Consider the following 16,570-nt stretch of genomic DNA (forward strand, 5'->3'; position numbering starts at 1 on the left):
TTCTTCTTCTTCTTCTTCTCTGCCGCTATTTGAAGGACTTCCTGTCACCTCAGCCTCACAGGAACCTGCACTATTTGGACAACCAGGTGTGTGGTCCGCACGCCATCTTGCCTCTCTTAAAGCAGTGGTTCTAAACATGTGGGTCGGGACCCCCAGGGGGGTCCCCATATGATTTTTGGGCAACCCCAGATGATAGTCAAGTGACAATTTAAGTAACCTTTGCAATAAAAAAGAAATTTAAAAAGCACAGAAAAATACCATTAATGCATCAAAAGTAATCAACAAACTATACTGAAAAAAAAGGTCAGACATTAGACAAATTGTCAAATAATATAAGAAAGAGGCAAACATTTTGAAAATAGCAGATCTAACGCGAGGCGTTGTGAGCTTATAGAGCTTGTAGAGCTTGTAGAGCTTGTAGATCTGATTGGCTATAAATAGATCGTCTATTTTCACAATGTTTATCCGTGGAACCGATTCAAACTAAATGTAATGCCTCAACTACATTCCAAGTGCTTGTCAGGGTGGGGGTCCCCAGATCAAATATGATTATTTTGGGGGGGTCACAGCCTGAAAAGGTTGAGAACCACTGTCTTTAAAGGACACATTTTCTGCTCATTATAAAATGGAACATTTTTTGGCAACTGTGGACAGTTCAAAAACCTGCCTACCACTGACCAGTCAATTTCAAACAAGATTTCAATTTGTGTTATATTTTATTCTTCATTAATGCGAAAACAATAGCTTCTATTTCAGCATGCTAACTTTCCAGGAATAGAGGAAGGCTGTAGTTTCTATTAGCTTGGATCCCCCATCGATGATGTCACTAGTAGGCCTTAGCCCTTATGCCTAAACCTTTTTACCCCACCTTTTTTTCTTATTTTTTGTAATAGTTCAAATAGCTACATCAACACGTTGTGAGCTTGTAGATCGGCTATTTGAATGATTTAAACATTTTCTTTCAAATAAAAAAAATGCCTAAAAGGTTTATGCATGGCCCTGAGTAGACAGAAATGGTACCATCTTATGAGCATGAGTGAGGACCAATTATATGACGATATTGAAAATGGGCGTGTGTGTGTGTGTGTGTGTGTGTGTGTGTTTGCGCGAGCGCACGTGCACGTCAGTGTGTGTGTGCGAGATTAATTTAACTTAATTTTTGAAATGCGCATTATTGTTCTCTAGGGACATGGAATGTCCTCTATTCTGTGGAGTGTCTCTTTCTCCAGAAACCACAAAACATGAGAACAAAGAATGTTGTTTTCTTTGTTCTTTTGTCCTGTTTGAGTCTTTTAGCTCGAGACCCAAAAGAGAAATTAGACGTTTGCCCGGGGACCCAAACTAGTGAAAATAGTAGATCTACAAGCACTGCGTTGTGAGCTTGTAGATCTTTTCACTACTTCTTAAACATTTGTTTTAATCTATTTATGAAAATTATTTGATTTTCTGATTGTATTTATTAAATACTTTCATAAATACAATCAATACAATACAATGACATTTCTAAAGTTGAGATTTTCTAGTTTTTTATTTTTTTATAATCTATTTATTTTAAATGTAGGAAACTGTTTGTCAAACAGTGTTCTAGAGTAATGATACTTTTTATTTTTAAACGTACATTGTTGTTATCCAGGAACATATGGAATTTCCTCTATTCTGTGGAGTTTGTCTCTTTCTCCAGAAACCACAGAACAACATGAGAACAAAGAATGTTGTTTCTTTTGTCCTGTTTGAGTCAGGAGGACGTTTAGATGCATTAGACTGGAGACATGACGTGATGTGGGATTATATTCAAATACATTGGTTTCTACCACTCACTCACATGCAGTACACACACACACACACACACACACACACACACACACACACACACACACACACACACACACACACACACACACAGTGGTGGGAAAAGTACTCAACTGTTTTACTTAAGTAAAAGTATCAATACTGCAATATAGAAATACTCCGTTACAAGTAAAGTCCAGAATTAACACATTGATTGCCAAGATATTAAACATAGTTTTCTATCCCCGTGCCGGCGTATAATTACCTCAATCCGATGATATTTGAAACGCCGTGGAACCGACATTGTGTAAAAAAAACACACGGAAAAAGTTTCCTGTGAGTAGACGGAAGGATCTGTGTATCCATGGGAACGACAAGTTTCCAACCGCGATCCGCCATTTTGGAGCTTTGGTCCGCTGAAAACGGGTGGTTTTCAATGGAAAAAAAAGAAACTGAGTTACAGACGTTTTTCTGAAAATCCCATCATTGGGGCGGATGGAAGTGACGTTTTTTGGAATGACGTCACATCCACATTGTTCTTCTCTGAGAGACGATCGATCATTCCAAAGCTGTGTTAGGTCGCCCCTTGTGGAATTTTCCCCAAAAAATGTAAAAACGAGTTAACTCGATCTAGGCAATCAAGCGATGGATTCTAAAAACGAGTTAACTCGATCTAGGCAATCAATGTGTTAAAAATGCACTTGAGTAAAAGTACAAATGTATTGATATCAAAATGTACCAAAAGTAAAAGTACTATAATGTTTGAAAATAGCAGATCTACAAGCTCACAACGCACCGCGATACGACGTGTTGTGAGCTTGTAGATCTGCTGTTTTCAAATAGCCTAGGTATAAAATAGGGCTAAAGTGGTTAATGTATGTTTTATAATGTAATAATGTATATCTGCAAAGTAACTAATAACTAAGTTTTCAAATAATTGTAGTGGAGTTGAAGTAAAAGTACTGAACATTTGAAAAACTCCAGTAAAGTAAAAGTACCTAAAAATTGTACTTAAGTACATTACTTGAGTACTTAGTTACTTAGTTACTTTACACCACTGACACACACACACACACACACACACACACACACACACACACACACACACACACACACACACACACACACACACACGCACATGCACACACACACACACGTTCATGCTGAAGTCGACCACAGCTACCAGACGAGCAGGATCCTCGTCAGACCCACTTATCCAAAGTATGAAGCCAGAGAACAACAGGAACGGCCGTTTTGATTCAGTGGAAAAAGACAATTCCAGGGACAACCCAGCCGTTTTGCTGCGTTATTAGGCATGGCAGAGTTATTTGCGTGTCACATTTCAACAACAAGGCAATTAAATGTGCTTTACACAAATCATTACGCAAAAGAAACACTTAGGCCATACATGGGCAACTGACAGCCTGGGGGACACATGCGGCCCCCACCTTCACTTAATGCGGCCCGCAGGTTAATATCGGAATACTGATATTATTGATTTCAGCTGTTAAAATTACAAACATGCAAACATGACCTGCTTTAATTACTCCAGTCTATATTAGTAGCTTAATGACTAGTATTAATAGTGTCTGTTTTATGTCCAATGTATTTAAGTTCATAAAGTTAACATAAAAGTATAACTAAATGCATTTGAAAATAAACAAAATTTTAACTTTTAAGGATTCCAATTCAAAAATAGCAGATCTACAAGCTCAAAACGTGTTGCAGTGCGCGTTTTGAGCTTGTAGATCGGCTATTTTTGCTACTTTTGTGACATAGAATGGTGAAGTATACAGCATTAATTTACGAACAAAGTTAAAATGTAAGACAAGAGGTGTCTGCCCGACAATATGCAATTTGGCCCTCTGGAGTGAGTGTGGAAATATAGTGGCCTTCTCCATCATCAAAGTTGCCCACCCCTGACTTAGAATGTTTGAATTAAAAAAGGGAAGGGGAAAAAAAGTTTAAATAAACTTGCCTTGCTACTTCAGATGTCAATGCAACATGTTTGTATTCTGTGTGTCTGTCTTTCTGACGGTGTCTCTATCTCCCCCTACAGTTCAGTCCAGAGGACTACAGAGACCCCGCCTACATGTGTAGACCTGAGGAGGTGGACATCGATGTAAGTCCACTATGAACAGATCTGCTATCTGTTCATCTGCTTTATTCGTGCAAATCTTTGAATATACATGTTTTAAAGCGAACTGTTTTTAACTCAAATCTTTGCTGCTGGGGATTCTACTTAATGTCTTCTAAATCCTATTTTTTTCCATGTCAAGGACCCCCAAAATGATATGCCGCGGACCCCCATCTCAAAATATTTTGTTCCAGGGACCCCCAGCAGAAGCAAAGATTTACAAATGTTTGCTTTAAAAATATATATATTCAAAGATTTGCACAACTGTTCCACGATTTTTCAAAAAACAGCAGATCTACAATCTCATAGCGCGGCACTCGGTACCGCGCTATGAGCTTGTAGATCTGCTATTTTTTAATAGTCAAAGTATAAAATGGTGGTTTAAGTGGTTACACAGATGCGTTCCCAGTTTAAATGGGTTAATATATAATAAGATGTACCTTACCTCAGTGTGTAGACCTGAAGAGGTGGACATCCATCAAGTCCACTATGAATGTACTTTACTTAAACATTGAACCTATATTACCCAAGCCCCCCAGAACAGTGAGGGATTAGTGAAGCAAGGCCCCACCTGGTGGCCAAATCTGGTGTTTCAAGTTTAGAACAGAAAGGACGCTACTGCACATGTTTCTATCGCCTGGAACCATATTGTGTTTACGCAGTGCCTACACATGGTGCATTAATAAAATAAAATGTCTTTATGTCTTTATAGCAGGTTGTGTGTAGTTCTCTGTGCTGACCTGTGTGTGTGTGTGTGTGTGTGCGTGTGTGCGCTCAGGCTAAACTCAGCAGGTTGTGTGAACAGGACAAGACGGTGAGACTCCAGGAGACCAAACTGAAACAGCTTCACAGAGAGAAGGTATGAAACTGTCTGTCTGTCTTGTCTCTCTGCATGGTTGTCTGTCTGTCATTCTAATTGTGTGTGTTTGTGTGTGTGTGTGTGTGTGTGTGTGTGTGTGTGTGTGTGTGTGTGTGTGTGTGTGTGTGTGTGTGTGTGTGTGTGTGTGTGTGTGTGTGTGTGTGTGTGTGTGTGTGTGTGTGTGTGTGTGTGTGTGTGTGCGCAGCACACTCTAGAGACGGCGTTGCTGTCGGCCAGTCAGGAGATCGAGGTGATTGGCTGTGAGAGCGACGCCTCGGCGCTGAACAGCATCGTCCAGCAGAGAGACGACCTGCAGAACGGCCTTCTGGGAACCTGCCGAGAACTGTCCCGAGTCTCTACTGTAAGTCTCTACTGTACTCGTCCATGGCAGTCAATGAGTTAAATTCTACAAATGTCATCTAAATCCTAACAGTTTTTTGAAAAAAACGGATGTTGCTATAATCAGTGGTTCTCAAAGATTTGAGTTAAAAATGTTTGCTTTAAAATATATATTCAAAGATTTGCACAAATTTTCACGATTTTTCAAAAATAGCAGATCTACAAGCTCATAGCATTATGAGCTTGTAGATCTGCTATTTTTGAATAGCCAAAGCATAAAATGATGGTTAAAGTGGTTAAGCAGATGCATAAGGGGCGGCAGTGGCTGAGGGGTAGAGTGAACTGGAAACCGCAAGGTTCCCAGTTTGATCCCGGGCTCCCCCAGAGTTAGTGTTGAAGTGTCCTTGAGCAAGACGCTGAACCCCTAATTGCTCCCGATGAGCAGGTTGGTGCCTTGCATGGTTTCCTCCGCCATCGGTGTATGAATGTGTGTGTGAATGGGTGAATGTAATGCACAATCTATGTACAGCGCTTTGGATAACAGCGCTATATAAATGCACCATTTATTCCCGGTTTTAATGGGTAAACTTTGTGTGTGTGTGTGTGCATGCATGTGCGTGTGTGTGTGTGTGTAGGAGTTAGAGCGTTCGTGGAGAGAGTACGACCGGTTGGAAGCTGATGTGAACGCAGCCAAGAGCAACCTCCTGGAGCAGCTGGAGGCTCTGGGGAGTCCTCAGGTAGGATCACACTGCTGTAGTCCTATAACACAGAATCAGAATCAGAATCAGTTTTATTGTCACATCACAGGTTTACAAGGTAAAAAAGTGGGTGAAATTCTTTTTTGTACATCGTTCCCATCGCAACGTTAGTTTCCATAGAAAGAAGAGGGGGGGGGGAGAAGAAGAGGGTGGGGGGCAGGTGGGAAGGAGATCAAAACAAGAGAGCAACAGAAGGCCAGACAAGTTATCTACATATTTACAAATTACCTGAGATAATAAAAAAAACTAAAAAACTAAACTAAGGTGCCTGAGCATAGCAGCAATGTATTGTATACTGTGCATGTTATACTTATACTGTGCATGATAGACAATGGACGTTAAGGTGCTTAGAGGAAAAGGAGCACAATAAAAAAAGACCCAAAAAAAAGTCAGTGCGTTATACAAGGGATTAAGGTGCAAAAGGTCAGTGCGTGTCCACCTAGAGTGGACTGACCCTAGTATAATCCGCAAGTAGCTCCATGAGGGAGTGCAACAAAAAGTCATTTGTACCTGGTGTAGTCCACAGGTGTGTCCGAGGGGGGGGCTAAAGTCCGAGTCATTGTCCCTGGTATAATCCACAGGTGTGTTCAGGAAGAGCCAGAAAAGTCTGCGCCGCCTGCTGTCAGGCTGCTGAACTCATCCAGGCTTATGCCCCATTCAGCATTCTGACAGCAGCTGGATTGAAACTACACCAAAACCTGGTGGTGGAACTCTTGATACTGCGGTAGAGCCCCTTGCCCGGTCGCGGTCGTTGTAGGGGGTTGAACAGTCTGTGACTTGGGTGGTGCTTGTCCTTGATGATGCGCTTGGCTTTGACCACGCACCGCTTTTTGTACAGTTCCTGGAGCGCTGGGAGCTCGATTCCCATTATCCGCTCTGCCGATCGCACTACTCGTTGTAGGCTGATCTTTTCTCGGGCAGTGCAGTTCCCGTACCAGGCCGTGACACAGCCTGTTAGGATGCCTTCAACAGAACTGTTGACATTGAACACACTGCTGTAGTCCTATAACACAACTCTGACATTGAACACACTGCTGTAGTCCTATAACACAACTCTGACATTGAACACACTGCTGTAGTCCTAACACAACTCTGACATTGAACACACTGCTGTAGTCCTATAACACAACTCTGACATTGAACACACTGCTGTAGTCCTATAACACAACTCTGACATTGAACACACTGCTGTAGTCCTATAACACAACTCTGACATTGAACACACTGCTGTAGTCCTAACACAACTCTAACATTGAACACACTGCTGTAGTCCTAACACAACTCTGACATTGAACACACGGAACCAAAATGGACCCCCAGCGTCCGCTGATGGACACGATTATGACATTTTACCAATCAATTGTGATTAGCGATTTAACTCTCTCAGTGCCACGCCCCGACATATCCCGAGTTTTTCCCGAGTACCCTCAGTGCCAGCACGAGAAATCCCGAGTTTTTACTTTTGACTGTGGTCGCGTTATTCTGTTTATTTTTCATGATCACTTTCGCTTCCTGACTCCTTCAGATTCACCCGGAGCCGGATGTAAAAAAAAAAAAATCATTTCCGGGTCACGTTGTTTTTCTCCGGTGATTTTCGGCCAGAATAGGGAAAGTCACGGTTTTTCACACGGTATAAAAAGCGAACGGAGAGGTCCACGTCTACTCTCTTTGGTCTGGGTGACGATCAGTCATCGTAGTCGTGTATCGCATCGTAATTTAGCGCCATCAACGATTGTCGAAAATGTCAACATCCGGTTCTGACCGGATATGACGTGAGCCTGTTTGGGAGGGGGCGAGTGAGCCAGCGAGATCATCAATGTGTCGATTTGTTGCTCTCTACTGGTAGAACTGTATTATGGGTTTAAAACCCCAATCAGATCATTTATTTGAATGAAAAATTACAAAATTACAAAATAAAAAAAAACGCAAATTCCTGGCAGTTTGGGAGTACTTTATGAAAATACTCTTGGCACTGAAAGAGTTAATTGTACTTTTGTCGTTGAACACTGGGACGTATAAATCAAAATGACATTTATGTTTGTCTGTAAGGCTTTGAAGTTGCGCAGGGCAGATATGATGAATAACTGAATGAAATATTAAATAACTGTATACTTTCAAAAAAACATTAATAGTGGAAATAGCCGATCTACAAGCTCACAACGCGTCACATCGCGGCGTGTTCAGCCATTTCCACTATTCTTGAAACTGTTCTATATGAAAGTGTTCTATATGAACATTTTTAAAAATGGAAACAATTATGACAATCTTTTGATTTAGTAGAATCTTATTTGAACCGAGACCATACTAACACATTGTGTGTATTTATAAGATAACCGCACTATATAAATGGCACTCTTACGTCATTCCTTCAATCTCTGTGATAGCCCAGACATATTTTGACAGCTAATACACCAGATGTTGTTGTGGTTGAGAGTCCAGAGAAGTGTCTGTGTTAGAGATGGCCTTCACCTTTGACCTTAGCCTAGAGGAAGCCTTTATGAGCATATCATCTCAAAGCTGGGCTATAGGTGCAGACTATTTGTTTTTATATTTGGCAGCCTGGGACATACCCACAGACCGGTTTTTAGAGGGTTTCAACAACTTGGGATGGACAAAAAGGAGGCAAAAAGGCTGCCACATATTCCCACAGAGCAGTGGTTCTCAAAACATTTTGTGCCAAGGACCCCCACCTGTACAATGTATTTGGCCGCGGGCCCCCACCTGAAAATATGTTGTGCCAGGGACCCCCAGAAGCAAAGATTTGAGTTCAAAATGTTTGCCTTTTTTTTTAAAGATTTAAAGATTTGCGAGATTTAAAAAAAATAGCAGATCTACAAGCTCATAGCGCGGCACTCGGTGCCGCGCTATGAGCTTGTAGATCTGCTATTTTTTAGTAGCCAAAGTATAAAATATTGGATAACGTGGTTAAATTGTGATGCTTTATTAACTAATTTAGCTGGGGACCACCTGGTACCCCCCCCAAGGACTGAATTAATTTAAAGTGTGTGTGTGTGTGTGTGTGTGTGTGTGTGTGTGTGTGTGTGTGTGTGTGTGTGTGTGTGTGTGCGTGTGCGTGCGCGCGCAGACAGAGCCTCCCAGCCGGCAGCACGTGCACATCCAGAAGGAGCTGTGGAGGATTCAGGATGTCATGGAGGTTCTGAGCAAACACAAAGATCAGAGGAACCAAGGAGACTCCGGCAACCTGTACGCCTCCACACACCAGGTGAGGAACATTTAGAAACCAGTGGTGGAAAGTAACTAAGTACATGTACTCAAGTACAATTTTGAGGTATTTTCAATACTTTTACTCCACTAAATATTGTACTTTTTACTCCTTTAGTAAAGTAACTACCGTACTAACTTTAGTTAGTAGTTACTTTATAGATTTCGATTATTATAAAAAAAAAAAAAAACATACATTAACCATTTCAGCCCTAAATGTTGGCTATTTGAAAATACACGATCTAGATCGTCTATTTTCAAAAGATTTTTATACATTTCATGGACATTCTCAATAATGAGTACTACTCATACTTTTGGTACTTAAATTATATTTTGATGCCAATACGTTTATACTTTTACTGCTAGAAACATCTAACACACCAGGTGATGAACATCTGGTGCAGGAGTTCCCAAACTTTTTTCTGGCGGAGAGACCCAGAAGATACATTTGGTGTCTCATGGGACCCAAACATAAGTCCTAAAAAATTGTCCAATCAGGAGAGAGAACTCGTACAGGATTAAATTGGAACAGAAAAATTGAAATAGGAAGTGATGACACAAATAAGCTGAAAATGTGGTACGCTCTCCTGATTGGCTGAAATTGGCAACCCACCTGGACATGTATTTTCTGTTTACTAAAGAGCTGGAGAGACAGTGAGACCCCTGTTACTGAACAAACACTCTATAGCAATGATTACTATCACAATATAGAGATATTTAACACTGTTACTGCACACACACACTATAGTAATGATTACTATCACAATATAGACCTATTTAACACTGTTACTGAACAAACACTCTATAGTAATGATTACTATCACAATCTATAGTTTTAAAAACAAAAAAATAAATACAAATAAAAACATTACTTACAGTACCTCTAATTATTTAGTAGTATGGTATTGTAATTATAAGTATTTAATTATTTAGTAGTATGGTATTATAATTATAAGTATTTAATTATTTAGTAGTATGGTATTATAATTATAAGTATTTAATTATTTAGTAGTACGGTATTATAATTATAAGTATTTAATTGTTTAGTAGTATGGTATTATAAGTATAAGTATTATTATTTAGTATGGTATTATAATTGTAAGTATGGACACACCCCATTTGGATGCTATCAATGCATTGTATGGGACATTATCACGTTTTATCACATTGAATGGGTGAGTAGGCGACATACTGACCTACCCATGATTTATCAGACCATTCATCTGGGTGTTATCAGGACATACTGACCTACCGACGGAGACGACTTAGAAAGTTCAGTTTCGGTTTCGGACCATGACGGAGGCGCGCAGTCTCAAGTGAACTGGAGTCACGTGAGGGACCACCGAGCGAGCTAAAGTGAGCGAGTTGCCGTGCCAAACGTTGCAACGTTCGCTTGAGCCTACTCAGCGCCGTTTGAGTTATGTACCGATAGGCACAGAATCGTACATCATGTTGTGGGGACTGCTCTCTGCCTCCAGGTAGGTCAGTAGCTCCTGATTACGCCCAATGAAATGGTGGGTAGGTCAGTATGTCGCCTACTCGCCCATTCAATGGTCTGATAAAACGTGAAGATGTCCCATTCAGTGCATTGATGGCATTCGAAGCCGGCGGGACACATTATCGGTCGCGACATCGGCATTAAGCTCTGCCCTGTGCCCCGCCCCCTCCAGGAGGAGGGCCCTGTCCCCCCGCGCCCCCCCCTGCCCCGCTCCTACGACCCCGACCCCCCCACCCTGCCCCCCCCTCGCCCCTCCTCCTCCCTGCAGAGGCCCGCCCACAGGAGCAACGGCTCGCACACTGTAAGCCTGGTTGACCTTTGACCTTTCACCGTCGTCGTCATACCTGCATGCTCCATTCTCTTCTTGTTTTTGGCTCAGGTCACCCATGTTCATCTTTTTTTCCCCATCCACGGCACCCCTGAACAGTGGTGTAAAGTACATTTACTCAAGTAGTGTACTTAAGTACAATTTTGAGGTATTTGTACTTCACTTGAGTATTTCCAATTTCCAATACTTTTACCTCTACTCCACTACATCTCGGATCCAAATATTGTACTTTTACTCCACTACAATTATTTGAAAACTTAAGGTACTATTTACTTTGTAGATTTTGATTATTATTACAAAACATACATTAACCACTTCAGGCCGGTCCCTGGAGCAGCATATTTTGATGGGTAAGACCATCATACCCAAAATGATATGTACATTTGGCCACAGACACCCATCTCAAAATATGTTGTTCGAGGGACAACCACAAGCAAGCTTGTATATCTTGTATATCTGCTATTTTTGAATTGCCAAAGAATGAAATATGGATAAAGTGGTTACACAGATGTGTTCCCGGTTTGAATGGGTTGAGTATCCTGAGGCGCCCCTGGACTTGCGTCACGGCACCCCTAGGGTGCCATGGCACCCACTTTGAGAAACCCTGCAGCAGAGGCTGCATCTCCATCCATCATTCACACAAAAACATCCACAATTTTTTGGTTCCAGCAAACATCCACCATGTGATTAGTGTTTTGTGTGCAAGGTCTCGTTTAAAAGCTCTTTATGTTTGCTCTGTTGTGTTTGATCGCATCTGCTTGTTGCTTTTTAGTAATGTCTGATTTGGTTGTGATGCTGTGATGTGAGGTGATGTGAAGTGAGGCAGCATGATGGTTTTTTGTTTAATATCATTTAAAATTCCCCACAATATAAGTTATACCCACTGAGGACATGAAGTCAACTTCCTCCCCAGCCGGTGTTGCAACAGTAAAATAGTAAATAGACACCAACAAGTATAAATAAATATCACCGTTATAGAGGGTGGAAGTTTACTTTTGTTGTTTAAAAATACTGTAAATATTGTATGGACCAGATGTGTATTGCAGTGGCTCTCAAATGTTTTCGTGTCAAGGTTTTTTGAAAGCTGTAGAGCAGCCTGTAGATCTGCTATTTTCAAAAAGCTGATGTATATAGGGGTTTAAAGTGGTTAGACTTGACTTTGATGCCATATTAACACATTTAGCTGGGGACCCCCCGCTGTAACCCCCTCAAGGACCCCCGGGGGTCCCCGGACCCCACTTTGAGAACCACTGGTGTACAGATGTGTGTAGATATGTGTGCTGACCGTGTGTGTGTGTGTGTCAGGGTCCAGACTACAGGCTGTATAAGAGTGAACCAGAACTGACCACAGTGGCAGAGGTGGACGAAGGAACCAATGAAGAGCGTTCTGAACAAACACCTGCACACAAAGGTACACACACGCTCGCTCACTCACTCACTCACTCACTCACTCACTCACTCACTCACTCTCTCACACACGCTTGCTCGCTCACTCACTCTCACTCTCTCACGCACGCTCGCTCACTCACTCACTCACTCACTCACACTCTCTCAAGCCAAATTCCAATACCGAAAATCTCGGCGACTCGCTCACTCCCACTCGGTCACTTCAAACCGGAAGTAGTCAGGTTCCAATTGTTCATTTGCTTCTTGGAGGAGGCGAGTGGAGGAGGCGAGGAGGCTCTCCGCTTCCGCATTGAGCGAGTGTACATGAAGTGTACGCTCGAGCTGCCTCCACAGCTCCTCGCGGCAGACTTCCGCATCACGTGTACACTTTTTTTTGTTTTTTTTCTCTTCTCCCGTGACGTATACATGGTCCTCCTCCACATGTGGCCACACAAACAATGCTTGAAACCCGAGAGTTTGGGGGGTTGGAATTTAGCTTCACTCTCTCACTCACTCACTCACTCACTCACTCACATTTTATATTGTAAAGGTTAGGTTACAATTAGGTTTATAATTAGCAAAAGATTCAGGTTGGGGTTAGAGATAGGATTAGACATTTTGAGGTTAGATTTGGTGGGAGTTAAAGTTATGCCTGATGTATGCATAGTCGTGCACCGAAAACTGGTGTGCACCTGTAGATCAGCTGTTTTGGGGCTTTAGGCATACGGTTAAAATGGCCACATTATTCTTTTCTTTTTTAACCCATTAAGACCGGGAACGCATCTGTGTCATTTTAAGATTGCTTTGACTATTAAAAAAATAACAGGTCTACAAGCTCTGAGCTTGTATATCTGCAAAGATTTGCACAAAATGTTGACGATTTTTCAAAAATAGCAGATCTACAAGCTTATAGCGCGGCACCGAGTGCCGCGCTATGAGCTTGTATATCTGCTATTTTTGAATAGCCAAAGAAATGTAAAATGACAGAGATGCGTTCCCGCATTTAATGGGTTAATGCCATTCAAAACAATTGCCGTGCTAAAATGTTGACGTCCTCACAAGTATAGTAATACAAACCTGTGTGTGTGTGTGTGTGTGTGTGTGTGTGTGCGTGTGCGTGTGCGTGCGCATCAGGGATGTCCTACCCAGTAGGTATAGTTCCTCCCAGGACGAAGTCTCCCATGCCGGAGTCTTCCTCCATCGCCTCCTACGTCACTCTGAGGAAGAACAGGAAGCCAGGAGGCACGGTGAGAGAGAGAGAGAGACACACACACACACACACACACACACACACACGTTTGTATGACTATACTTGTGGGGATCTCAACATTTTAGGACAGCATTGAAAATGGCTGAAAATAGGCAAACAATAGCCGGTGTGTGTACAAAAACGGGGAAACTCTAACCCCTAATCCCCTAAACCTAACTTCTAAATGTCTAATCTTAAACCTAACCCTAACCCCAACCTCAATCTTGTATTAATTAGTATGTTTTTCCTTCTTAACCCATTAACTGCCAGAGGTATTTTCATATTTTTTTAGCCAGTGCCAGAGTTTTTCTTTGAAAAAAAAAAAGTACTCAGTAGCTGAGATACAGAATGTTTAAGTTTTAAGTTAACAAGGAAGTGGATAGGAGTCTAGATCTTCGAAAAATCCTTGGTCAAATTGGATTTTTTTTTTTTTTTAGTTCACGTAGATCTACGCGATTGGCACGTGGCGGCTTTAAATAGGTTCGCGTAGATCTACGTGATTGGCAGTGAATCAGTTAAAGGTAGGGTAAGTGATTTTCTTTGGTTAAAATAAGTGTTAAATAGCTCTATATTCTGATAGTACTCATTGCTATAGAGTGTCTGATCAGTAACAGGAGTCTCCATGTCTCTCCAGCTCTTTATAAAACATTATATCTTTATATCATTATATCATTATAAACATTATATCTTTATAACACATTGTGGGCTTGTAGATCGGCTATTTTCAAATGGCCGAAATGTATATAGGGCTGAAGTGGTTAATGTATGTTTTGTAATAATAATCTAAATATGCACAGTAACTAGTAACTAAAGTTTTCAAATAATTGTAGTGGAGTAAAAGTATTATATTTGCCTCTGAGATGTAGTGGAGTAGAAGTAAAAGTACTGAAATTTGGAAATACTCCAGTAAAGTAAAAAATACCTCAAAATTGTACTTAAGTACAGTACTGGAGTAAATGCCACATTTGGAAAAAAAAAAGCTGAAATGGGACATCTCATTGACTGTGTGTGTGTGTGTGTGTGTGTGTGTGTGTGTGTGTGTGTGTGTGTGTGTGTGTGTGTGTGTGTGTGTGTGTGTGTGTGTAGGACCGCCCCCGCAGCGCGGCAGACCAGTGTGGGGGGGAAAGTGGGCGGGGCCGGATGAGCGTGGAGGAGCAGCTGGAGAGGATCCGGCGTCACCAGCAGGGAGCGCTGCGGGACAAGAAGAAGAACCCCGCCTTGAACCCCGCCCTAAACCCCGCTTTCATTAGAGACAAAGCCAACCGCAGTGTACAGGTGTGTTTAAGCCCCGCCTCCATCAGAGACTAAAGGCCTTTGCAGACAGGGTGCGATTAGTCAATCAGTTTTTACCGCATGCGAAAAGACGCACAAATCGAACTGGGTTCGGTTGGAAAAAAACGCATTGCCGCATCGCATCGCCGCACGCAAATTTGGAGCCGGTGTGCATGAGGTCATTGAGAACCATGTGTTCATTAAAAAAAATATATTGTCCTTTTTTTTCGTGCGAAAAATCGCACCCTGTCTGCAAAGGCCTTAAGCCACCTGTAGTGTACAGGTGTGTTTAAGCCCTGCCTCCATTAGGGACAAAGCCAACCACAGTGTACAGGTGTGTTTAAGCACTTAAACCCCAGCATCCATATTGTGGGGAAAGCTTTCGTGGAAAATGGCCGATCGACAAGCTCACAACGCGTTGTGAGCTTGTCGATTTGCTATTTTCATTGTCGAGCGTCTATACGAACACAATAGGCTCTATGCACAGCAGCCACATTGAAAAGGTGTTACCAATGATACTAATGAAGGCTCTGCTCCATTTAGTGTGGCATTGTGGTTCACAAAAGTTTTAATTTCAAGGACCCCCATAACTCTGAGAGTGTACAAATGTACAAAAATGTGTACACTCTCAGAGTTACACACCCGTAAGGGGCCATTTGGAACCCCCTCAAGGAACTAAACTAACCATGAGAGTGTACAAATGGACCCTAATGGGTCCATTTGGTTCCATTTGTACACTCTCAGTTAACTCATTTCCTGCCAGAATTATTTCAGATTTTTTGCAGTAGACTGCCAGAGATTTTTCAATGAAAAAACAAAAGTACTCAGGAGCCGAGATACAGAATTTTTAAGTTTTAAGTTAACAAGGAAGTGGATGGGAGTCTAAATCTTCGAAAAATCATATCTCCTTGGTCTTTGGGTAAAAAAAAAATGTATATATATATATTTTTTTTTTTAATAGAACGCAGATCTGCGTCTTTGGCAGCCAATGTGTTAAATTTACATTGATTTTACAATATAAATTGGGGTCCCAGAGATAGAAATGCCATTAAATGGGGGTCCATGGCCCTAATGACAAACTGGGGGGTCCTTAACAACTCTTTCAGTGCCATGCTTATTTATGGAATTTTGGTTCTGAGTGCCACAACCAAAATTTATTGTAAAAAAAAAAGTGCTTAGGAGCCGAGATACAGCCTTTTTCAGTAAAAAGTTAAACAAGAAGTGAATGGAGCAGCAAATCTTCAAATCATCATATCTTGGGTTCTGAACATGTTTTTCCAAGTTTTTGAGTTTTATTTTTTTTAGTTTTCAGGACGTATTTGACGTATTGTGGCACACGGGGCGTCAGGCCTCATGACGTATTTGACGTATTGTGGCACTGAAAGAGTTAACATTAAAATGGTTCGAAAATCACTGCTAGAGATGTAAAACTTCTCTCTTATGGGGGTCCTTGGCATATCTTTTCAAATGGGGGTCCGTGGGCTAATAAGTGTCAATTCGGGGGTCCTTGACATAAAAGGGTTTGAGAACCACTGTTCTAAAGCCTGTTTTCTGTTGTTTTGTGTGTGTGTGTGTGTGTGTGTGTGTGTGTGTGTGTGTGTGTGTGTGTGTGTGTGTGTGTGTGTGTGTGTGTGTGTGTGTGTGTGTGTGTGTGTGTGTGTGTGTGTGTGTGTGTGTGTGTGTGTGTGTGTGTGTGTGTGTGTGTGTGTGTGTGTGTGCGTGCGTGCGTGCGTG

At 41.7% G+C, this 16,570-nt stretch overlaps 1 protein-coding gene across 2 annotated transcripts in view; it reads left to right on the top strand.

Moving 5' to 3' along the window:
• LOC308092413 (pleckstrin homology domain-containing family A member 5-like) overlaps positions 1 to 16,570 on the top strand; it is a 150,709-nt gene that overhangs the window by 127,002 nt on the left and 7,137 nt on the right. For both annotated transcript variants that reach the window (XM_080438287.1, XM_080438288.1), the window contains 9 exons: positions 36 to 86; positions 3,848 to 3,910; positions 4,704 to 4,784; positions 4,990 to 5,145; positions 5,759 to 5,860; positions 8,967 to 9,104; positions 12,235 to 12,340; positions 13,450 to 13,562; positions 14,651 to 14,839. In XM_080438287.1, coding sequence (XP_080294413.1) covers positions 36 to 86; positions 3,848 to 3,910; positions 4,704 to 4,784; positions 4,990 to 5,145; positions 5,759 to 5,860; positions 8,967 to 9,104; positions 12,235 to 12,340; positions 13,450 to 13,562; positions 14,651 to 14,839 — 999 coding nt within the window. The remainder of the gene's footprint in view (positions 1 to 35; positions 87 to 3,847; positions 3,911 to 4,703; positions 4,785 to 4,989; positions 5,146 to 5,758; positions 5,861 to 8,966; positions 9,105 to 12,234; positions 12,341 to 13,449; positions 13,563 to 14,650; positions 14,840 to 16,570) is intronic.

This window comes from Gymnoscopelus braueri (assembly GCF_963280865.1).
Source record: "Gymnoscopelus braueri genome assembly, chromosome: 9".
In the NCBI taxonomy this organism is placed as follows: domain Eukaryota; kingdom Metazoa; phylum Chordata; class Actinopteri; order Myctophiformes; family Myctophidae; genus Gymnoscopelus; species Gymnoscopelus braueri.